Raw genomic sequence first — 25648 nt, 5'->3', positions numbered from 1 at the left:
ATTGCAGCAGACAAGGTCTCAGAAGAGTTGAGAGAAGTGAACACAGAGAAGACAGATCAGGCTCAGGACTGCTGAACTGCACTGACTAAGCTTCAAAGATTACATCCAAAAACAATTTTACAAATAGTTTTTAATCTGTGATATGTGTAAGGTTTAACAGACACATTGTGATTTAGTTATGTGGTTCCAATTTTTAAGAGTTATGATTTGAATCATAGATGCCTTTTATCAGCCACATTTAACATATAACCTCTCTCAGAGCATGCAGCTTAGTCAGTTCATCCTTTAGTGATGAATGACAACTTTAATGAGACAAAAACAAAATATATATTTGAGGGATGAGCCCCTTCACCTTGTGAATGATTAGCATCTGGAGTCATAATCCCGAATGAGATTTATTAACTGTCAACAGGACAACACAGTCTGTTTTAAATCAAAAATGCTTACACTACAATATTTTCTGAGTGAAGCAATATATGACTACAAAATACTTCTCTGCACTCACTAGCCATTTTGTGAGATACAATTATGTGTGTTAACACAAATGCTGTATCACAACTCTGCAACTACGGAATCTATTTCGACATCTGGAAGCAGTGAAGGACAACTGGAGAAGGATGCATTAAGGATTTACCAAAGAAAAATAAAATGTTGTTGACACATATCTACATTTCTTCAAAGACTTGTCATATGTAGTGACAAATGTGGTTGGAAATGTTCTTGTGTAGCAGTCAGTGTTAGTGTTTCTGAAGAAACCTCTGACTGAAGACATGGCCTTACGGCCATCCATGAAGAGGATGCTCAGTGTTGTTCCTAATGTTCTTCATATTTGTAATACCTTCAGAGGTTCTAAAGCAGTTCCAAGAACAGAACCACTCATCTTTTACTACTTTAGCTTTTTTAGGTCTTTGGATCTTATGTTGCTTCTCCACCAGATGATGGTAGAAGAGAATGCACTTTGCAGCATAATGAAGGATCTTCAGATGAGCTAGCAGATGATTGAAACACTGGAAGTGTAGAAGAGTGAGGCATGATTATAATCACAATAACACATTGAGGTATTTTGTCTGTAGCTCAGCAACACCTGAAAGTAGTATGTATATGATTTCCAAAGCAACAATTGTGAACTCCACTGGTGGTTAATATGGACAAAAACTTACTGCTAACAACCTAATATCTGAGCTGCAGAGAAGACTGTATCATGCCCTGGATGACACCATCTGTTGTCAACAAGTACTGCTCATCCATGTACTTTGCTTTAGCCAACCCTCTTTAAATGTCTATCTGCTTGTATGGTTAGATGCACATGCGAAGAAATGTTAGAGTCAGAGATTTGACTCTGCTGACTTCTCTCAATGAAGCACATAATATTGCATTCCTGATAATCTGGCTGCTTCATTGTTATGGTTTGAATTCATCAAAATTGTTTGGAAAAAATCTCACGTTCTGTCTATTATGATCAATGGAAGAGATGGTTTTAACTCCCTCCTTTCTATCCTCTGGGCTCCTGCTTTGCCTCCACAATGGCTTTTTTTCAACTCATCTGGGACTTGTGATTGTACCTTAGATGTTATTTAAATATCAGAGATATTATTCATCTGCCTTAAGATATATAAAAAACACCTTATTATGCATCATAACACAATGGTCTAAAAGTGAAAAAAAGTATCAGCAAAAATTCTTCCACCTTCAGAGTATTTAAGATAGCATAGAATAAACATCAAACAAAATAGTTTTAGCCAGTTATGAAGACATAAAGAAGTAACAGATCTACTCCAACATGCTGCCAACCCAGGCATCACAATTTCATATATATATTTTTCATAGAATCGGGAAAAATGTTGAATGATTGAACGTTGTTGATGCCAGATACAGGCTATTCTGAAAATATCATAAACTTTTCCTCTTCAACAACAGGAAAAGAGAAAATATCTGTGGAGTAGCAATTGCGTTTGAATAACCTGGCCATATATACATATACAGTATATAGTGAGGATAAAAAGTATTACTTTTCCTCCTCAAATAGGTATTTGAACACCCCGTGACTTTGCAAGTTCTCCCACTTAGAAATCATGGAAGCTAATATAGCTTGAGCTACTACCTGAGTATTGTTGTTGATCATGTTCATCCTTGATGACCACATTATTATCTTCTGATGTCCCTTACAGCAGGATAATGGACCATTTCACAAAGCTCAAACATGTCAGAGTGGTTCCTTGGAATATTAATGACTTGTGCTATAATTGGAATTGTTGCATCATGCAGTTATGAATGCAAAAGGGACTTCAACCCATATAGCAATGTGTGTCTAATAAAGTAGCTAAATGAAATATAAGTGTGACCTAGACTTCCTACATTTTGTAAATATTTACAGCTACATCTTTGTATTAATATTAGAATTTGTCACAGGACAGTCCCATCTGTTTACTGGTAGAATTTTACGGTTAAAGAGGACTTATCATGCTCTTAAATCCTTCCTTTTCATATGTAAATTATTTTCACATCTATAGATTTATGGTCTGTATAAAGTAGAACTGCAATGCTTTGGTCTGAATTCCTGGTTATTGTATCTCCACATACCCCTCATTTTCCTTTGTTCTGAGGCGTTTTAGATCATCTCGCTTTGCTGTGTTTTTTTTTTTTTATGTGGAGACATTTCACACTCCAACCCCTCCAGGCTGCAGAGCATTCCACTCCACCCCGTTCGGCCATTTTTGTAGTTTGATAGCAGAAATACAATTACCTACCAACAGAAAAAACTATTTATTCCAAATTGTATTATATATTCTTATTATATGGACATTCCAGTATCCATACATGTTGGAGCCAGAGTCTGACTCAGAATGAAAACGACAAATCTGCAGAACCACACATTCAAATGAATGTATTATTGGTGTTATTAGTGTATTTATACTCTCTCCATCCATAATAACTACCTAAAATATGGAGCCTAGTTTAACTATGCTGTCCATGAATGTCAAATGCCTATTAAAATATTAATGCTACAACAATAGACACTAATAGACACTCAAAATACATAAAAATATATTTAAGGGCTAAAAAAGTGGATTTTGCATGTTATGTCACCTTTGAACCTCATTCCTATGTATGAGAATATTGTTAATTAGGAATTCCCAGGCCATGCTAGGTTTATTGACAGTCATCACTGCAACTTTCATCATATTGGAAAATATGATGAAAAAAAATTTAAACAAAGAGAAAAACATAAAAACAAATAACAAATTTTAGGATTTCAGAAAAAGAAAAATGTTAGTGAAACAGTGAGAGTATAAATAAAAAGAAGAAAAAGAGGGTTTTCTTGCAATTTCTTACAAAGTGCTTTTAGACATTTTAAAGTGTGTAAGAAATGTGTCTTTTAATTTAATTGCTTCTAAATGCTTCCTGTACCTGTAACTTAAAACGTATCCTTTTTCATGTTTCTTTTTGCTGTTGACAGAGAGCTGATCTGGCAGTGGCTCCCCTCGCCATCTCATATGTGCGTGAGAAGGTTATTGACTTCTCCAAGCCCTTCATGACGCTGGGTATAAGTATACTGTTCCGCAAGCCCAACGGGACCAACCCCGGGGTCTTCTCCTTCCTCAACCCACTCTCGCCTGATATCTGGATGTATATTCTGCTGGCTTACTTGGGTGTCAGTTGTGTGCTGTTTGTCATAGCCAGGTAACATGTCACTTTGAGTGGTTGAAGCTCCACACAGAGTCAGATACATGTCTAGTTTCCATCAATGATATCACCCATCTGACTCTGAACATTTTTAATGATAGTCCTCTGTGACAGTGCTGAAATTAACCAAAGTTTAGGCTCAATATGATCACTCTTACATGTTTTCAATGTTAAATTGTGATGAGCCACTAAGATGGTCTCCATGTTCCACTCACTAGTACATGTTTTACAGATGAAATGTCTTCTTCCAGATCAACGTAGGTTTTGGGATAACTTGAAGTGTGTAATTCTCGTACTGGCACTGGTAAATAGAGGTGCCAACAATATTTTGGTGGCCACAGGTGCTGGGGTTCTGAGCAGAGATACTGCAGACCTTTCAACCATCTCAGGGTTTTATGTGTCTGTGAGAGTTGGAGATAGCTTGTGTGCTCATATAGTGTGTGTGCATAATTGTGTGTCAAGCTTGGTGTTAATGGTGGCAGTCCCTCTCCCACCTTCCCTTCACTGTCCCTGGTGACTTAGACTTCATGCTATGTTTTCTATTCTCTTGTTTTCTTCACCTTTCTTCAAATACAGTATAACTCTGACTCAGGAGTATTTTTGTTTGTTTGTTACCAACCATATTAGTTGCCATTTTAGCGCTAAGGTTACCCAGTTAGACATGATAAATCTGTTAACACTCCGTTACCTGTACTTGAGAAAATTGCTATTTTTAGCTAACAAGGGAGAGGAATGTATACCAATTGCTAAAATTAGACTTTTTGAGTAATATTTTAAGTCTTGATTTTAAAATAGCAAATCAGCTAGGCTTAAACTTTTTTTTCTAGGTGAACTGGATAAAATCATTCATACAGACTCAGATATAAACAAGACGACCCTCTAGTAGTTGGCCAAATGTCATTTGCTAATAAACAGCACCCTTTTGTAGCCATCAAGTTTTTTGACAGTAAAGGCTAGTGTTTGACCTGGTCTTCTTTGTGCTATAGATCTGAAAATACATGAAAGTATATGCTGTGTGTGGATTATAGAAGGTATTCTGTATATCATACAAGTGCACTCATGCTCAAGATGACTGAATGTAAACTCCAGATCTCTGAATCAGTTCATTTTTGAAGCTTTTTGATTCGAACATCCTGGAATCAAAAGAGGAGTGGTTGTTTCCTACTGGCTCAGATTGTGGTGAAGAGTTTATAGTTGGTTCTTCTTGTGTAGAGACTTTGTATGTAATCTTCTTCTGTAGCCCCTAATCATAAGCAGGTGTGTTCAGTTCTGAAAATAATTTCAACTGTGCTTTATATTAAAAGACAGTGGGGAAAATAAGCAAATTTGAATCACTAAAGACTCAATGAGTCCTGATTTGACATTGTCAGGTGCATAGTGTTCTCCATGATTATCTTTCTTTTTGAGTGAGTCATACAAACTGTTTTTGTGGAGGTGTAGCTAAAATCAAGACTGTATTTTTTAAAAGAATGTTATACATCTTGGGTGCTTGTTGTATGTTCTTGTAGCATTTTCTAAAAGGACTTGCAGGGTTGGGAAATTGCCTCTACTTCGGCAGTTTGAATCTTGGTGAAGAGTAGAAGAGAAAAGAAAGTCCTGTTAACCCTAAAACTGTTGGGCCACAGGGCTTTCAGCCTAAACCCAACAGTTCTACTGTTAACACACACACATGTTTTTGATGTTACTGGCATTATGATCATGCAAGAGAATGTAAAGCAGCAACTGTCATCTAAGTTGGCTCAGAATGTGCACCCATCTGTAATTATTATCACTATTAGAATATTTGGGTAAGTGTATTATTTTCCCCTTCAGCTTACCTTTTATTCTCCTGTGTACACAAATGCATGCTGGGCTATAGTTGCATGTCTTTGCATTATGGGTAGCACAAATCCACAAAATGTCCAGATGGGAGAAGACTTTGTGAACAGAGACAAGTGATTTTACTTCCCTCCATGGTGAAACTTAAAACCTCTGGATTCTTGTAAATTTATTTAACTTTCTATAACTATATATGCTTATTTTGATTCTCCTGGTTAGATGTTGGTTTTTATCCAGCATTACATGGATTGGACTATATTTACCTTAACATTTTTACAGATAATAATTGTAACAAATAATATTTTTCTTTTAAATTAATAAATAAGGCCTAGGCCATGTTGTCCACACATTTGATAGTTATTTAACTGTAATCTTTAGAACCAAACCATTATGACAGGTTTATGACAGGTTTAAAGCTCACAAGCAAAAGTAGAATTTGTATTTATTTACTACATGTTTCTGTACACATCACACGTTATCTATGTCAGCTTGTCTGTGCTGTGCTGGCTGAGTGTTTTGTTTATGTCAGTGAGACTACTACCAAGGTAAAGGCAGTAGTGAGTGTGGGAGTTAAATCATCCCTTTTTCATTTATTTGTGGGCTTCTTCCACATTGATGCACAGCTGAATGATTACTCACCGCATGGTCTATTTCTCATCATTGATTTCTGTTGCTGGTGTGGTAGGTGGAAGTGGACATCAAAGCTCTGCTGACATCTGTTCATTGTATAGTTATTAGGTTTAGGGAATTCTGAATCTTTACCTGCAGAGAATTTTAGGAAAACAATAGAGATCAGGGAATTATTTGTTACACAATTAGTGAGTAGTGCGAACCCTGTCTATCTTGTTAAAACTTTGTTGTAATAAAATCTGATTATTTTGCGGCCTTCAGGACTTGAGAATGTGCTTCAACTCTGATCTTTATTCATAGAAATCAAATTACAATCTCATCCAATGAGTTAAAAAAGACATTCATTTACGTTGTACACATATAATGGCTCAGCCTTATTAACAGACCTCTCTGAATCTCTCACTATCCAAATTTTTCACAATATTATTTAGATTTTGAAACATATATTTATATTCATTTAAATCCACCCATCCATACATAGCCGGGTCTTTCTAAAACGATGTAGCAGAGATATTTATTTCTATAAAATAATCTTGTTCACACCTGATCAGTTTAAGGAAAATGTTCATCTACACAAACCTGTTGAATTACAGCATGTATCGTTATTTTAAACAAACCCATAGGGAGCAGTGTAGAGCAAAGATTAAAAAAACTATATTAGCCAATCATAATCCTCCAAAACAACAACGACTTCCTGCTAAGAATTAAAAATGCCACCAGGAGATTACTTTGTATAGACAGACAGAGAGGTTGAACTACTTTTAAATTCCATGTTAAATTATAAAGTTAATAAGACATCAGACTGTATCAATTGAGAATCATGTAATAGAAAGTATGTGGACACATGTGGACATTGAACTGCATTGTGCCTCCATATTGGGAGGGATAGCTGGTATAAAACAGCTCACCTCCAAACGCTTTCTCCTTTGTAAACTGAAAGTAACTTCTAGGGAGAACGAGTTTATAAAAAACAATTAAAAGTGTATGAACAAAGTAAAATCAGCACCTCTCTGGTAGCAGGCATCTTTCCTCCACTACATGGCCAAACAATAACAATGGTCACATATGACACATCAGCCGGACGTTATTTGTTCCAGACTGTAATGCGTTGACCTCTAAATCTCCAGTTTAGAGGTCATTTGTCTTTTCATTTGTCTACACGCAAATGAAAAAATTAGCTTTCGCAAATCTTCACTTGAGCCAGAGGTTTTATTATCAACCTTTTATAGTGCTATTAAACAGAAGTTACATGTGGATTAAAGGCCAAATCGAATAATAATCTATTCAGTTTATCTGACTATATGTGGATAACAAAGACTAAAGTCTAAACTCACTCTACTTTTTTCCAACCATGGCCTGAAATTTTTAGGCACTAATCCTCATTCCTGCGCCTGATAAAGCCAATAGGACCACATCATCTGCAAAAAGCAGAAACGCAACCCTAAGGCCAACAAAACGGATTCCCCTCAACACTTTGTCTGCGCCTGGAAATTCTGTCCAGAAATGTTATGAACAACATCTGTGACAAAGGGCAGCCTTGGTAGAGTCCACCTCTTACTGGAATCGAGTCTGACAGTAAGTCAGGCTTGACACTGGTCAGACAGGGACCTAACAGTCTGTATCAAAGGGCCTGGTAACTCAGAACCTGTGAAGTTGGCCCCCCCACCTTCTTCAGACCCTTTGATTATCTCCTGCAGAGTACCCCCACTGGGTTCCCAAAGGGACACAGTCAAATGCCTTCTCTAAGTCTACAAAGCACATGTAGACTAGTTGGGCGAACTCCCACACACCTTCCAGGACCCTGCTGAGAGTATAGAGCTGGTCCAGTGTTCCACTTCTGGAACGGAAACTACACTGCTCTTTCTGAATCCGAGGTTAGTCTATCCGACAGACCCTCCTCTCCAGAACCCCTTAATAAACCTTACCAGGGACTAAAACTAGTTCTGCTAGTTGCAGTTGTAGAGTGTGAAATTCTACCACATCAGTGTTGTATAGTAACGAAGTAAAAATACTTCACTACTTTACTTAAGTATATTTTGGAGTACTTCATACTTTCCTGGAGTATGAACATTTTTGATGACTTTCACTTTTACTTCACTATATTTCCGAACTTAATTGCGTACTTTTACTCCGATACATTTTCAATGTGTGGTTTAGTTACTCGTTACAAAAAAGCGAGAGAGAGAAACAAAGTGTTTTGACCCACCTACTGATTAGCAAGTAGCAAGCAGGCTACCGAACAAAGTCCGTAGCCTGCTTGCCTGGGCTTGTTCATCACCTCCAATAGGATACACCTTCTTCTTCTTCTTTTCTATTATGGCGGATCACAAGCAACTTTAAGGTGCATACCGCCACCTACTGTACATGAGTGTGTAGAAGCATTACTTCACATCTATTAAATTCTATTTTTTAATTTTGTATTCTTAAGATAAATAAACAATGCTTTCCTTAATTTGTGAATATCTGTTATGTTTCCTTCATTTCCTAATATACCTTTAAGATTCCATTCATGCCCCATATTTCTAACTATTCTCTTTAATTCTTCCCTTTCGAGTTCATTTGACTTACAGTTTATCAATATGTGTTCTACATTTTCTTTCTCTCCACATCTCTCACATTTATCATTATTTTTCCTCCCTATTGTATAAAGCATGTCATTTAAGTAGGTATGACCTACTCTTAATCTACTAATTATTATTTCTTCTCTTCTGTTTCTTTCATTAATGCTTCGAATTTGAACTGACTTTTGTACTTCATATAATCTTCTTCCTTTCTTATCTTCATTCCACATTTTTTGCCATTTCTTGATTTCTTTACTTTTAATTAGGATACACCTGTTTCGCTTCTCCCATTAAACACAAAGCAAGTCTCGCAATCAGTAGCGGTCACATGGAAATTCTATCTTACAAAAACTCCCCGTCCAACTTGAAGAAACACATCGAGGTAACTTCTTATGAAATGGTTATAATCCTCCTGTTTCAGTAACTATAGCTTGGTCACTAGACACTACTGTATTGTGAAACGTTGACCATAAATGAACTTTGTTTGGCATCGTTTCAGTTCCATACGTGGTGTATTTAGCTTAGGCCTAATGTTGACTGTAGCAGGCTACCTAGACTCCTCTGTTCAAGGGGGGACAGAAGCCATAGCGATAGCAATTTAGACTAAATTTAACGAATATAGGAAAGGCATGCAAGTTCAAAACCAGGTTTACAGATGCCAATAAGCTGCATTTCCCTCCCAATTCTTTTTTTCTTTTGCATAATGACCAGTTGTGTGCACCACCTACTGACTGTAGGTGAAGTAGAGTAATCGTAACAGATCTTTTTCTTCATGTTGGCCGCATTTTCTGTACTATTTATTTTTCTCATTTTCAGCACTGACCTTACTTGAAGGGAAAACTTAAGGCTTACAAAAACTTTGTATTTTCTGTCCTGGAGGGTTTACTAAGAAGCTGGTTCAGTTGTAAAGCAGGTTAAGTTAACCTTGTGCTATAGGTAAAGCACCTAATTTTCTTAACTAAATGATGCCTGCAGGTATATCTATTAGCAGGTTTAATTTTGCCTGCACTTGGTTGGGTACATTATTTTAAGTGTATTTGACAAGTTTACCAAAATATAAAAAATGTCATTCAAACTGCATTTGCTTTGTTTTACTTTTTACTTGTACTTTTCATTACATTACTTGAGTACATCCATTTTTACAGTAATTTCCATACTTAAGTACAAGAAGTTTCAGATACTTTAAGACTTTAACTCAAGTAACATTTCAGTCAGTGACTTTGACTTTTACCAAAGTCATATTTTGGAGAGGTACTTATACTTTTACTTGACTCTGAGATTTCAGTACTTTATACAACACTGTACCACATTCTGCAGGAGAATTTATAACACCAGTTGAAGTTCAGGTGTCAATATATAAATTCCATCATCCTCTGACAGATGCATTCTAAGTGTTGATTCATTGCTTTGACATTGGCTTTATCAGGAGTGTCATCAAAGGATTTTCACTAGGATGGCCTGGCCCACACAGAAAGATAAAACACTAACAATGATTGTGAGCTGCAGGTGAATTCTCTCTTTTTGTCTCTTCTTATCTCTGTATTGACCTTGCTCAATGTCCCATCACCCCCACCCAGCTCCTCAGAACTGATGACATGAGATAGTGTAAGAGCAGAGTAATTGGATCAAACTGACAGAAAATAGGCCAAGCAGTGCTTCCATGAGAAACAGGTTAAACTTACTGGTCTCCCGTAGGTGGCATTGGTTTAGCATCTCCTGACATAATCACCAGAAGCAGAACTACAGTCAGGCACGTAAACGATAAAGCATATCACCTCTATTGTTGCCAAGTAGTGTTTGGCTCCTTGTGTTGCTTCCAGAGAAGCTGCATATATCACTGTAAGGTTGCAGTTTTCCTGAACTCAATCTGGTATGGCAAATTGACAAGCAAGCAAATTTGGGGAAATTTGAAAGAGCAGACAGATTAATTTAATGCCAATCATTCTTTTAAAGCTTATATCAAGAGTACATTCTTTGATATGGAGCTACACCACACAATATCCTCTAAGTGATGCAGAGGTCAAAAGGGACACCTCCTCTAACTACATTATAATGTTGAAGCCCTCAATGACAGGATCCAGGTAAGTTGCTGTCATTTGATCAACACAGTCATATATCTTCATGTACTACCACACTATGTAAAAAATAATTTTAAAAAAACTTTGATCTTCCTTAGCCTCCATGCAAGTAAAAAAGAATATTCACTTAAGGGTTCAACTTTTCATTTGCATTAGAGTAATATGGCCCACACTGAGTTTACATAATGCATGGCAATTTGATTGGATAAACCTCAGAGTTTGTTAAGCAGTTTGAATTAAGACGGCCCCCTCTCACCCTCACCTCCCTCTACAGTAGTACAACTCAAATCAGGTCAGGTTGCTTAATTGTAGACCAATCAACCTTTACTAATGTAATGTCACTTTTATTTAACACGAATAAATGAGGAATCTCACTGCTTGAGAAGTGGGCTGAGTGAGAGGCAGCACCAGAGCCAGTGTGGGCACGATGGGAATGAACCGTTTCATCTGCTGAATATTAATGTTCCTCCAAGATTATAGGGATTATTAGTTCTTTTCTCAGCTGACAATGGGGTTATTTTCAGAAGCCATCGATTAAATTGCTGAGGGAATTGCCTTTGATATGAGCATGCCCACATGAGGAGCTACTTTTAGAAGCTGAATAGTTCTAATTCGAAGCCACTCCTCAATCACTTTGTTATTTGTATTGAAAACACCTGAGAGATTCAGATGAGGATGCAGTTTTTGCAGGCTCTTTTGGAAGTCCAACATCTTCTGTTCCCTTTAGGCCATTAAAAAGGGTGACAAAGCATAGGAAGATTAAAATCAATTAAAAACATTATAATAACAGTCCTCTGACATAGCTCTGTTGTTTATACAGTAGAACCACCTTAATCAGCAATGACTTAAGTCAGTCATCTCTATATAAGCGTGTATATTTCTTACATTCCTCTCATTAAATTTTGGACTACTGTCCTTCAGACTGTTAAATAGGTTCAATAAGGTTGACAGACGGTTTTCATTATAATGAAAATGGCAACATTTTCATTGTAATGAAGGATAACTGGGTCATTACAATTTCCTGTTTCTTTTTCAGCTTCTCTGTTTTTGGAGTTTTTTCTATTGCAGGTTTTGGGATCATTGTCCTGTTGAATGACCAAACTCCAGGCTTCAGCTGTTGGACAGATGGCTTCAGTTTTTACCTTTGTGTTATTTGCCACACAAAGGGAAATGGGATTGACTTTCTTAGCTGAAAGCCATACAAACGGACCCCAAATCTTGAAGCTTTGAATACCATGTTTGACATTTGGTATTATGTATTAGGAGTTTGGCTTTCACCAAGCACAACATGGTGTTGTCTGTTATGAAACATTTATCAGTTTTATTCATTTCCATTCAGCAGAAGTGTAATGTTGTTTTTTTTGTCTGATTTTGGCACAACACAGCATACGATTGAGTCTTTTGCCATATTTTGAGGTTTTATTCATTATTTGAATCTGGTGGTAAAAAAAAAATAGATATCAGCATAGCAAATGCCCAAACCTGAAACTCCTACAAGTGTGAACGTTAATCAGATTATAATCTATTTAATAAACTCTGTATTTTTTGCTGAATTTACATAAAAGCATAGAAGTGTATTTTTTAACTAGCTAACCAATATTTTGTCTTTATTTTTCCCCAGATGGAGTGGCTATTCCTGCTCTCTTTTACCATACAGTACATGTCCAGTTGTTGGTGCAGCTACACTGAACATTGTTTGTGTGCTCTCTGTTAATCACCACAGGTTTAGTCCCTACGAGTGGTATAACCCCCATCCCTGCCAGCCTGACTCTGATGTAGTGGAAAACAATTTCACCCTGCTTAATAGTTTCTGGTTCGGAGTTGGAGCTCTCATGCAGCAAGGTAGACGCCTCTGCCTGCTCCTCCTTTTCTAGAACATGTCCCACTTTTTTGCTGGGGGTCAAGCATTCTCTGAAACAGGCCCATGATCATGCATGGGGGCCTCTGTGCATGTAGTTAGATGCTCTATAGGTTGTCCAGCAAAACGGATTGAGTGGAATGAAAGTAATGCAAACAATGAGTTGGTATGGTGCTGCTGCATGTTTCCCATCTCCATTTGACTTTGACTTAGAATTACCTCTTCCCTGTTTCACTTTCCTGTCTATCCTAAGCCACACAGTCAGGTAAGTGCAAATATACAGAGTATATACAGAGTATTGGAGTGGGATCAAATGGATGAGGGTGACTGAGAATGTGACACAGCTTTCTGAACAAAGATATGAACAAATATTGTCTCAACTACAATGTGCAATGTGCTGGGCAAGTAATCAGGCAAATTACAGGGCATGAATCTTTGGCAAATGTGGCATTCTTTCAAATTGTACTTGTTTCAAAGTAGTTACAATATATTAAGAATCAGCAGCAATTCTGTGAGTTCAGTAAAGAAAGTTATTAATTTGACAGGTTATAATATTCAGACTTGTAACAATACTGTAATAATGATTTTAAATGTGTTGTGTAAATGTTTAGGTAAGCTTTTCTTACTTCTTGTATGAAGGATGTGAAAAGAATTACATTACTTGAGTATAATAATAATAATAACTTTTCACTATTTTTTTACTACTGCTCTTCAGGCTACTGAAAAAGCTACACATAATTCTAGCTTAATTAAAGGATTTTTTGTTTTGTTTTGTTTTATTATAGCTGGCAAGGTATCTTACTTACATATCTAAAACCAGTTGCTCATTTGTCAAAATGTTTTTGTTGTTTTTGTCCAGCTTAGGAGTAGAACAGTAACAATTTTTGGCTAGGGCAGGGTCTGCAACCTTTACTGTCCAAGGAGCCAGTTTTACCCACAGTCATAAGTCGTTTAGAGCTGCAAATGTTATATTATCTCTTGAAGAAAAAGAAACAACAATGCTAATAATTTCTGATAATTATCTACTTTAAGAAAAATATCATTTTTAAAGAACCATCATTTTTGTGTTATTTTTGTTTTTCTTTTTGATTACATTAAAATAAGAAAAAGCAACACTTTTGGAAAAATAGGTTGGGTACATTTTCTACTATGGGATGGTGATATTTGTGGAAGATATGTCAAAATAAATAAATGCAGAGTTACCAAGCTAATAACAAGAAAAATACATATAAAAGTATGTTTAATGTAATTTTGATTAATTTCATTAAATGCAATTGTTCCATGAAAAAAATTTAAAACTACTAAAATGTGCATTTTCTGTTAAACTTATATTTAAAACAGAAGTTGGGTATTTATCATTTTTAGTCAAAGTTATTAAGAGCCATTGTGGAAAGTCCAAAGAGCCACTTCTGGCCCTGGGGCTAGGGCCCAGGCTCCTGGGTGAAGATTTACAAACATTTATTGAGGTTATTAAATCATCACATGACTACTAACTAAAATCACTATGAACATGTTTCATGAGTGTCTTAGTGATGCAATATTGTGCAACTGCTCTCCATCAACAGTATAGGAATAATTAAAGTTAGAATTGCAATAATGTTCTGCATTAATACAATTCTACAATAGTGATGTGGATATATGTTTTAGCTGTGGCATTACATCCATAGTAGTGAGGTGAGAAGCTAATTAAATGAAACTTTGACCTAATTGGTTAAGAAGCTATGTTTGAGAAGTAGAAGGTTGTGGAACTAGGTTGGACAAGCATTCATTGATCTACAATGTAGAGAGGCTCCCCTGTGTGGTGGCTTGCCACCCCCCAGAAATCTGTGGGACTTGCTGTTTGGTCTTGACGTTACCTTGGGTACATGACAGTCAGCCCCAACCAGGTACTGTTTGGGTCCGACCTCTCCAAACTGGTTTCTGAGAGTAAGGAACCAATGGATGGTAACATGTTCTACTTTGAACTGTCTAAGCTGTGCTTATAACAGAACATGCTACGAACATTTCAAGTTCTAGTCCAATCCTGTTTGTTAGTTTGATCTTTTCTTTTTATTTGGGTAAAGACGGTGGGCACAGTGGGTCGTTGATGGCGATGTTGGGTAATTTAATTATAGTAACACTCCATTTCAAACTAGATATAGATATGCATTCATTCCACTTAACTATTACACTCTTATAAGAATGAATGCTTATTAGAGGATTCATTAGAGCAACTTAACTTTTTGCCATGGGGCCCAAGGTTCCTGGTGGTGCCCCTGCGTAAAGCTTCACTAACCTAAATCAATTTGAAATTATTCATATTAATTTCAAAAATACTTTATTCCAAAAGAAATTAAATGCATATCACGTAACTCATATAATCAATGTATCTTCAAAGAGTTGTTGTGATGTTGTGGGCAGGAAAGATATCTGAAAGCAGCCTTGCAACAAATCTGAAGAGACCTCTGACCAAAGACTTCAGCATGGCATCACAGTGTAATGACTGTCATGACATGCTATAAGCTTAATTTCTAGGCAGCAGAGACAATATTTCACAGTAACATGTCCTGGATGATATCAGTTGTTGGCAAGCACTGCTAATCCACCTCATTTGCTTTTGATGCTCCTCTTTAAATCTCTGTCTGGCTGTATTGTGAGAGAGCCGGACAGAAAGACTTTGGATTACAATCAACAGATGAGATGGTTTGAACGTCTTCCTTTTCTCTCTGCTCTTCGGTCCTGCTCTGGATCTATCAAGCTTCATTTTCACCTACTTTGGGATTTGGGGACATAGTTATTCTTTAGGATGAGCTGTCAGATGTTATAAAGACTGTAGAGACGACAAAAGACTGCCTCATTACAGGTGCCTTTACTTTTGTGGAAAGTCAAGACAACATCTATACAATACAATTCAAAAATACTTTAATGATCCCAAAGGGAAATTAAATAAGGTTTCTGTATACAGTTGAGTAGAAACACAAAAAAGATGAGTTTACTAACGAGACCTCACAAAGGTTTTCAGAACATTTTCTGGAATTTTTGAGAACAGAGTGCCTTATGGCCTGCCTTTCCTGCTCCGTTCCAGTGTCTGCAGCAGCTGCACTTAGTTTGTCATCTCTTTCCTCCTCTACTAGACAGCTCACTCAAGGGACTGCAAGAGAGAAACTTTGATGAGAAGTAGAAATGCAAATGAAGGCTCACAAAAGGAGCATAGCAGAGTTCTTAAGATAACCCTAACCCTAACCCTACCCTTGTATTATTTGCTCTCTTTATCAGTTTTCTGTCTTAGTGAATGGGAAAAATTCCTTGTTTCACCTTTTCAACAGTTATAAACACAATGCAACTTGACTGCAGAAAGAGCCAGCTGGCCTTTAAACACTCACTGGTTACCATGGTTACCCACATTTATCTTGTGTTTTAACATTTGTTAGCGTGTTGTCAGTATACTACAACTTTTTTTCACAGAGTGATAAAATAATTTATTCTGCCAAACTGACATTAGTGAATGATATACGTCTTAATGACCCATAAGCATTAAATGCAAATGAGTCGATAAATAATGAGAGAAAATGTTCCAAACATCGGACACTTACTTACAAGCAATATTAAAGCAATTTCTTTAGGGTAACATCATTGGCTATTGACATGTCAAGTCCCTCTAAGCGAGACAAACATATACATGGTGAGCAGTAAGGGTACTGGAATAGGGTTTTTCTAAAATGTAAGGTTCAATGATGCTGTGCTAAAATGAAAACTTCTGACAACATCAGATGGTGCAAAGCTGCATGTGGGAGTTGCGCCAGTGTTATATCTAACATAACACTGGTCGAAGAAAGATGATCTGTATTGGCTGTGAGTTGTAAATAATTGTTTAGTCAAATTGTAAATAGTTTAAATAGTTAGATTAAAGTATTCTTGCCTGCCTTCTGAAGATGACATGCGCAGTAGAGTGGCTACTGACGCAACGTGATGTTGACTGATAATCCCTCTATAGGTTCACCTTATTTCAATAGCCTCAAACACTCACACTCTCTCACTCCCCTCATACAATATTTATCTTCCTAATATTTATCCCATTCTGTACCTTAGACCTTGTCCTACATTTAACAGTTACCAGTACCTAAACACAGGTCACACCTTAGCCCTAACCCTATTCCCTAACTCAACAGCACTTTTTCTTATGTGGCCTGGGCTTTGGGCCTCGTGAGGAACAGTGGGACCTCACAGTATAGTATGTGTGGGGAAAATGGGCCTTACAAAGTGAGAAATGTTAAAACACACACACACATTCTCTCCAGATATGTTTCTTTATGCAGTAAATATATTCTCCAAAAGCTTGTACACAAACACTAACTAAACCCACCTATAAAGAAAACATTGAAAATAATCAATGATGCATGAGACTAAATGGTGTTAATGTTTTACAGCCTCTTCAAACTATTACAAAAATGGTTCCTTTCCAGATGCAGCAAAGATGCAAAATTGTTTAAGTTAAGCTACTTATACAACTGGAAAAATAGTATAGTAACAAGTATTCATCTCTCCCATGACTCCATTGAGATTACACTTTGCATCAGCTTCTGTAGTTCAAGAACCGAGGCAGCAAATATTTGACCAGTAAAAGTTGTATAACCTGATGGACATAACAATCGTTTGTCCAATAAAACATAAGAGTAGGTAACTAGAATAAGAACTACTATCAGTTTTCATCAACCAACACACTTTGTGCATTCCTGTTAGTATGAATTATCAAGACAGCAGATGCTCTGGTCCGGCCCGACCGAGTTGTGGTGCTTCTCCCTCCCTGACTCAGTCTTTCACCCAGCCTTACCCCAATTTCTGCTCCTTTCATTCAGGATCTGAGCTCATGCCAAAAGCCCTCTCTACCAGAATTGTGGGAGGAATTTGGTGGTTTTTCACTCTCATCATCATCTCCTCCTACACGGCAAACCTAGCGGCTTTCCTCACTGTGGAGAGGATGGAGTCGCCCATTGATTCTGCAGATGATCTAGCCAAGCAAACAAAGATTGAATATGGAGTGGTAGAAGATGGTGCCACAATGATTTTTTTCAAGGTAAGCCATAGCAGGATATTACAAAACCCACTGTATTTTTCCAACCAGATCATTTTAATGCCATATAATGTTTTGTGTTAAGTAGAAATGTGCAGTCAGTATGTATGCTATTGCTTTTTATTACCCTCTTGATGTATATTTGGGTAAAAATGAATATCTTGAAGGGTATGTTTCATTTTCCCAACAATAATTCTGGATTATAGCTTCTTTTTTTTACCCCATCAGTCAAAATGAGGGAATGTATACTCAAGTCTAATTTTGTTTAAGTGACATCCCTCAAAAATGAAAGTCATCAAAAAACGAAGCAAAATTTAAATGTACAGCATATATGCATGTTCGTGATCAGAGGTAACAATTCTATCTTTTAAAAAAAACATGACTTCTGAACTCTCCAGACAAGCTAGGGCTAACTCTGTTTACTAATGTTACTGTGACCTGCAGAGACGAAGGCCATTTAGAAGTGGCAAAGAAATATCCATTTCAAAGTTTTAAAAAAAAATCAGAGTGGAGGACCTGATGACTGATGCCATCACAAAAATTACAGAAGAGGGAGGCATTGCAAAGTTGTTGATTCAACAACTTGAAGTGGGTTGAGTGTGAGGTAGGAAAGGATACTTTTTTTTGCAGGTGCTCCAGACATTTTCCTGGGCGTCATGCTGAGCAGATATGTGAGATTTTCTCAATGCCCGTCAACTTGATGGAATTGCCTGCTTGTGTCAAATTGAAGTGCCTGTTTGCGATTAATCAAATGACTCAAGGTTTTGATGTCGATCTACAAGATGAATCCGACTTCTGTTACCACAATATAGACTGAAATTACAAGCACCACTTGAGCCAAAGTTTTGAAATCAGGGAATAATTCTCTACTTGAGGCAATCAGAAGCTGGCTTGCTCTCTGAACGGGGACAGCAAGAGAAAATCAATGTTTAGAACAGCATTTGGAAATGAATTTGGCAATATTAACATGACTATTTACAAGAAAACAAGACAGAGTGATCTCTCTATATAAATGGTTTAATATAGAGGTATCGTTTAATAAACTGCAGTCCTACACAGAAAAGCAGAATTTAACCAAAAGGATCAAACACTTACTAATGGAGATGGACATGAGCTTGTGATTCATGTTGCAAAGAGAACATAAGTAATTCTTTGTGGTGTTTTTAAGGGGCTTTTCCACTAACCTGCCTCTAACCAGTTCGGACTTGGTCTGCTCCAGTCAGATTTGTTTTCCATGAGTAAATCCGACACACCTCAGCCCGGCTGTTCTCAGATTTTAGTGCTTACTTCAGGGGTAGTACTAGCAGGACTGAGCCAGGTATGACACCGAAACAATTTGATTGACAGCTGACCGCATTCATTGATTGGCTTGTGATTTATGTCACTGAAAACTGCAAACAACATCATAGTTTAGCTATGGACCACAGACATACCATCTGCTTTCAGACAGCTGTTCAGTATGGATGAGCTTGATGAGTTTAACTACGATCAGCTCCAGGAACACGTGGTAAGTTTTGCAGCAGAATGACTGTGATTTAATAGCACTGCTAACAAACAATAAAGAACAGAAATGATGAAGCTGTGGTCAGCTTTCTGACCGAGCTGCAATTTTTCGCTGACAGTGTGAAACTCTGGAAATACATAATATTAACTTGTAATGTGAATTTAATTGTATTTGTTTGGATTTAACCCTCTGATGCGTAAGTGGGTCCTTTTTGACCCGGTGAGGTCATATTTTTGCAATATCTTTGTAATGAAAAGTTTTCATCACTTCATGTTCCAGGTATTCCTCAAAAAATGTGTTATTGATATCATGCAATTCAAATTCTTAATTTACCTTTTATACATTTTAAGAAATAGCATGTTTTATATTACTACCCCTTTCGTCCATGAGTGGGTCAAAAATGACCTGCATACATTTCCTATGGAATTTAATGGAAATCTTTGTTTCTTACCAACTGTGACTGTCAGGAAAACATTTTTTTTGTGTGAACCATACACTGAGTCCTAATTGTCACCCCTGAGTAATAATATTTTACAAAGCAATAACTCTTACATACACTGCCTGGCCAAAAAAAAAGTCGCCACCAAAATGGTCACATTTTGTTGGCCAGCCTTTAGCCTTGATTACAGCCCGCATTCGCTGTGGCATTGTTTCAATAAGCTTCTGCAGTGTCACAAGATTTATTTCCATCCAGTGTTGCATTAATCTTTCACCAAGATCTTGTATTGATGATGGGAGAGTCTGACCACTGCGCAAAGCTTCTCCAGCACATCCCAAAGATTCTCAATGGGGTTAAGGTCTGGACTCTGTGGTGGCCAATCCATGTGTGAAAAAGATGTCTCATGCTCCCTGAACCACTCTTTCACAATGTGAGCCCGATGAATCCTGGCATTGTCATCTTGGAATATGCCCGTTCCATTTGGGAAGACAAAATCCATTGATGGAATAACCTGGTCATTCAGTATATTCAGGTAGTCAGCTGACCTCATTCTTTGGGCACACAATGTTGCTGAACCTAGACCTGACCAACTGCAGCAACCCCAGATCATAGCACTGCCCCCACAGGCTTGTACAGTAGGCACTAGGCATGATGGGTGCATCACTTCACCTGCCTCCCTTCTTACCCTGATGCGCCCATCTCTCTGGAACAGGGTAAATCTGGACTCATCAGACCACATGACCCTCTTCCATTCCTCCAGAGTCCAATCTTTATGCTCCCTAGCAAACTGAAGCCTTTTTTTCTGGTTAGCCTTACTGATTAGAGGTTTTCTTACGGCTACACAGCTGTTCAATCCCAACCCCTTGAGTTCCCTTCACATTGTGCGTGTGGAAATGCTTTTGCGTTCACAATTAAACATACTCCTGAGTTCTGCTGTTGTTTTTTCTTTGATTTGACCAAACGTTTTAGTAATCGCCGATCACGATCATTCAGGATTTTTTTCCGACCACATTTCTTCCTGGTTCCCCACCATCCTTCCAGTTTTTAATGATGCGTTGGACAGTTCTTAACCCAATTCTAGTAGTTTCTGCAATCTCCTTAGATGTTTTCTCTGCTTGAATCATGCCAATGATTTGACTCTTCTTAAACAGACTAACGTCTTTTCCACGACCACAGGATGTGTCTTTTGCCATGGTTGTTTAAGAAATGAGGAGTTACTCATTGCATCAGCTGGGGTTAAATAACTTGTTGCCAGCTGAAAGATAATCGCCTATGCAGTACTTATCCAATAGGAGCCTTGTACCTATTTGCTTAGTTAAATCGAGGTGGTGACTTTTCTTTGGCCAGGCAGTGTATAAGTATTATCTTTATTTTTACCTCACAAATGTGTGTATATGTGTCAATCATGAGTACTGTGACAGTGTTATTGTCACAAATGAACCTATTAGCCTTCTTTGAAGTTAGCCAACACTAGTTATCTAACCAAGCTAGCTAACATTACTGCCTATACTTTATTGTGCATGTGTATTATTTGTGTGTGCGTGTCTGCTTGTGTCTCTGTGTGTGTCTGACATCCTGGATGAGAAAGCCAAGAGAGAGAGAGTGTGTTGAATGACATGCAAAACCTGTTGATCAATGTGTTCAAAGTTCGTTCTTTTATCATCTCAATAAAAAAAAAATCATAGCTATATAAATAAATGCATAAATAAATGAACTGGAAAAGAATAGAGTGCCTTCTCCGGGTCGTGGGGGAGGGGGGTGTCCTGCCCCAAGTGGAGGAGTTCAAGTATTTCAGGATCTTGTTCACAAATGAGGGGAAAATGGAGCGTGAGATCGACAGACAGATTGGTGCAGCGTCTACAGTGAAGCGGTGCTGTACCGGTCTGTCGTGGTGAAGAGAGAGCTGAGTTAAAAAGTGAAGCTCTTGATTTACCGGTCGATCTACATTCCTATCCTCATCTATGGTCATGAGCTTTGGGTCATGTCCGAAAGAATGAGGTCACAGATACAAGCGGCCGAAATTAATTTTCTCCGTAGGGTGCCTGGGATCTCCCCTAGAGATAGGGTGAGAAGCTCAAATATCCGGGAGGGACTCAGAGTAGAGCCACAGCTCGTTCACATCGAGAGGAGCCAGTTGAGCTGGCTCGGGCATCTGGTCAGGATGCCTCCCTAGTGTGGAGTTCCGGGCACAACTCACCAGGACGAGGCCCCGGTGAAGACCCAGGACACCCTGGAGGGACTGTTTCCCAGGTGGCCTGGAAACGCCTTGAGATTCCCCGGGAGGAGTTGGAACAAGTGGCTGGGGAGAAGAAAGTCTGGACCTCCTTACTTAGGCTGTTGACCCCACGACCCAACTCCGGATAAGCGGAAGATGGATGGATGGATGGATGGATGGATGGATACACCCACATACCTGATACACATAGCATCATAGAATACAGACAGTAATGTTAGCTACCTTGATTAACTAGTTAGTTTCAAGAAACGTGCTCTTTCGCACCCCCTCCCCATGCCCACACACACACGCACGCACACACACACACACACACATCCCATCTTTATAAGATTTTACAGTAATGTTATTTAGGTGTATTGGACAAAACATACCGGCCAAACTTTTCAGATTCATTGGAACTTTCAGTTTTCTTCCACTTTACAGTTAAGCACTGTAATGTGTTTGTCTATCACTCATAATTCCAGCAGTTTGTGGTTGTAACAGCAAAATGTAGAAAAGCTTAAGGGATATAAATCCTTGTCCAAATGCACACATGCACCATAAACCCTATTGTTAAAGCCATTTTAATTTGTGAATCTTACACTGCCCTTCACACTCTTTATTAACATATAATTTACTGCTTATCCCAAATAGCAAATAAATGTTTAAATATTTAAATGCTATTTAAATACATTCTGCTTCCTGTACTTTGCATTTTACTTACATTATCAGATTAAATCAAATTAGTCTTACTGTTTTACTTTCTCTTTCCGTGATATTGTTTGCCCTGTTAGTTATTGTACGCTGCTGTAAGCTAATTAGCCTTGAGGAATAATACACTAATAATCCATCCACCATCTTTTTGTCTAGAAATAGTACATGAAGAGACTCTTTAGGTAAGCTAAACTGATCTATTGAAAGAAAATATGTATCATCGGGGATCTTGGCTGCAATAAGAGCAGAAGCAGTTTGAAATGTTTTCATAACAATATTCTAAAAGAGGATAAAAATGCAGAATTTTTTCATTATTCCCAATAAATTAATACAGTGAAGCAGTGTTTTTTTCTGTTTTTATTCCAAAGTTAGCTTTTAATTGTAATGTGTTATGAGCTCTAGATAGTGATCTGTACTGGATGAGCATTGGGACTTCAACTCTGTCCACATCAGCTCATCATAGCCCTCACATACCAACCAACTAATATATTAAAGAAATTTGTGCTTCATGCAAAGTGTCTTATTGAATTAGAAAATAGCTAAATGCAACGTGTATTGAACTGTTTCCATTTCACATAATGGTATGATAGGGATCAGTCTAATTAGTAACCCCACAAAATATATATTAATATAAGTTACTAAATTGTCATGATGATGAATGCCATCTCCTTCATATTTCACTGAACTAGCAGATTAAAAAATTGCTACTCAGAATTATCATACACTGTTTGGTCACTCATCTTCCTATATAAATTGATGTTCCCCTCACCCATGTTTTACCTATTGTGGTTGAACATTATTAGTCATTCATCAGTTTTGTGTCATAGCCAGATTTGCTGCGGATTCATTACAGGGTCTCTAGATTGTCTTGATAACTAATATAAAATGTATAGAAGAAGAAAAGTAAATATTTCCTTTTTCACACATAGGATAAAGTTTTCCATAATAAAAAAAAAGTGACTGGACAAATTCCTTGACACTTAAATGAATATTATATGATCAAGTTTAAACATTTAAATCACCAGGTACTGTACACTCACTTTTAAGTACACCTTGCTAGTACCGGGTTGGATCCCCTTTTCCCTTCAGAACTGCCTTTAATCCTTCATGGCAGAGATTCAACAAGGTACTAGAAACATTCCTCACAGTCTGGTTCATAATGACACGATAGCATCACACAGTTGCTGCAGATTTGTCGGCTGTACATCCATGATGCAAATCTCTCGTTCCACCACATCCCAAAGGTTCTCTACTGGACTCAGATCTGGTGACTGTGGAGGTCATTTGAGTTCAGTGAACCCATTGTTGTGTTCAAGAAACCAGTTGGAGATGATTCATGTTTTATGACACGGTGTGTTATCCTGCTGGAAGTATCCGTCAGAAGATGGGCACAAAATGAGGAGAATTTTTTGTCTCATGCTCTGATTGCATCCAGAGCATGATGCAATCATGTTCTCAAGTTCTCAAGTGGTCATAAAGAGATGGACATGGTCAGCAACAATACTCAGGTAGGCTGTGGTGTTGACACGATGCTCAACTGGTACTAATGGACCCAAAATGTGCCAGGAAAATATCCCCCACACCATTGCACCACCACCAGCCTGAACCGTTGATACAAGGCAGGATGGATCCATGCTTTCATGTTGTTGACGCCAAATTCTGACCCTACCATCTGAATGTCACAGCAGAAATCAAGACTCATCAGACCAGGCAACTTTTTTCCAATCTTCTGTTGTCCAATTTTGGTGAGCCTGTGTGAATTGTAGCCTGTACAATTCACACAGGCTCACGGTTAATTACTTGTGACTAATCATTACAAGTAAGATCACACTAAATGTCGTGATAAAACTTGTGTATAGCTACACAGGTCAGTCCATCGTTTTCAACCCTAAAAATTCTTCCTTTAATTCCTGCATTAAGAGTACTGGCCAATCACAATCATGAGAATCCAACAAACTGGGAAGAATTCCAGCTGAAAAAACAACCAAGCAATGTTGTTGTTTGCAATGTTGTAATCAGAGCCTGAGACAAAAAAAATCTCCTTATTTTGTTGGAGATTAAATCATAGCTTAAATAAAATTTTTTCCATAATATAACTGACCCTAGCGCCGTTGCTGGTTAGGTTTGCAGTTTCAACAGCATAGTAAAAAATCCCACCTCTGTTAATGAACCAAGAACTAAATGAACGAATGTACTTTATTTATTCTCGGGGGCGTTATTGATTTTCCAGAACACCCCGTAGAGAGAAACAAAAAAACAAACAAACAACATAAGACATTGGCAGACAGGTTGCCTGAAGTCGCTGCCCTGTTGTTAGATGTGATTAAAAAAAACAGTAGAAATGTGGAGAGAGAAAAATCATATCTCACACTGTGTCCTCAATAGGGACAACATAAAACATGTGATATGGGTGAGGGTGGAGTGTGATGGGAGTGGGAGGGCCATACAGTCTGCCCAGGTGAGCAACGCATTCACCTGGTGTATCACATCTGACCTAGGTTGTCGTACTGAGGGTCAGTAGGAAGGGGGCCAGTAGATGTGGCGCGTCTGCCTTCACAGACATCAAGAAGTGAACTTAAGCCGCTTTTCCAAAAATTTATTGAAGTTTGACATTATTTACAGTACTGTACAGTAAAGTCATAGATTATGATGGCCTCATAACTTGTGACCTGTTTGATCCTTTGATTGTCGTGAAGAGGTGGGAGAACTCTGAAAAATAGTTGTATTGAATTCTGACATCATCTACAGGCTGTGATTCTGGCTATTTAAGAGTTAAATATTTTTTTTTTATGATATGTGTCTTTAATGAAGAGGGGGGAAAACCGTGTTAACAACTATCAATGCAATTAGAATCATTTATTAGTTGTTTACCGAGTCATTAAGCGACTACAGTGGGTTTATATATTTTACTGACAGCATGTACATATTTAATGCGATGGTCGGTCAAACAGTGTTCAACGTCAAATACAAAAAACTACATTATATTTTCTCTGTCAAAGCAATGGTAATAAAGACGCCATGAAGTTTACAATCTCAGATGTATCAATATCTACGCTGTTTCTAAAAATACTCTTCTTCTTCTTCTCACTGGTCTTCA

General features: G+C 37.7%; 1 protein-coding gene across 4 annotated transcripts in view; it reads left to right on the top strand.

Moving 5' to 3' along the window:
- grik2 (glutamate receptor, ionotropic, kainate 2) overlaps window positions 1–25648 on the top strand; it is a 429445-nt gene that overhangs the window by 329852 nt on the left and 73945 nt on the right. For all 4 annotated transcript variants that reach the window (XM_028030748.1, XM_028030747.1, XM_028030746.1 and 1 more), the window contains exons 12-14: window positions 3458–3681; window positions 12495–12613; window positions 17465–17682. In XM_028030748.1, the coding sequence (XP_027886549.1) occupies window positions 3458–3681; window positions 12495–12613; window positions 17465–17682 (561 nt within the window). The remainder of the gene's footprint in view (window positions 1–3457; window positions 3682–12494; window positions 12614–17464; window positions 17683–25648) is intronic.

Source organism: Xiphophorus couchianus, chromosome 11 (genome assembly GCF_001444195.1).
Source record: "Xiphophorus couchianus chromosome 11, X_couchianus-1.0, whole genome shotgun sequence".
NCBI lineage: Eukaryota > Metazoa > Chordata > Actinopteri > Cyprinodontiformes > Poeciliidae > Xiphophorus > Xiphophorus couchianus.
Note: the sequence above shows the minus strand (reverse complement) of the source record. Positions and strands in the feature narration are given on the sequence as shown.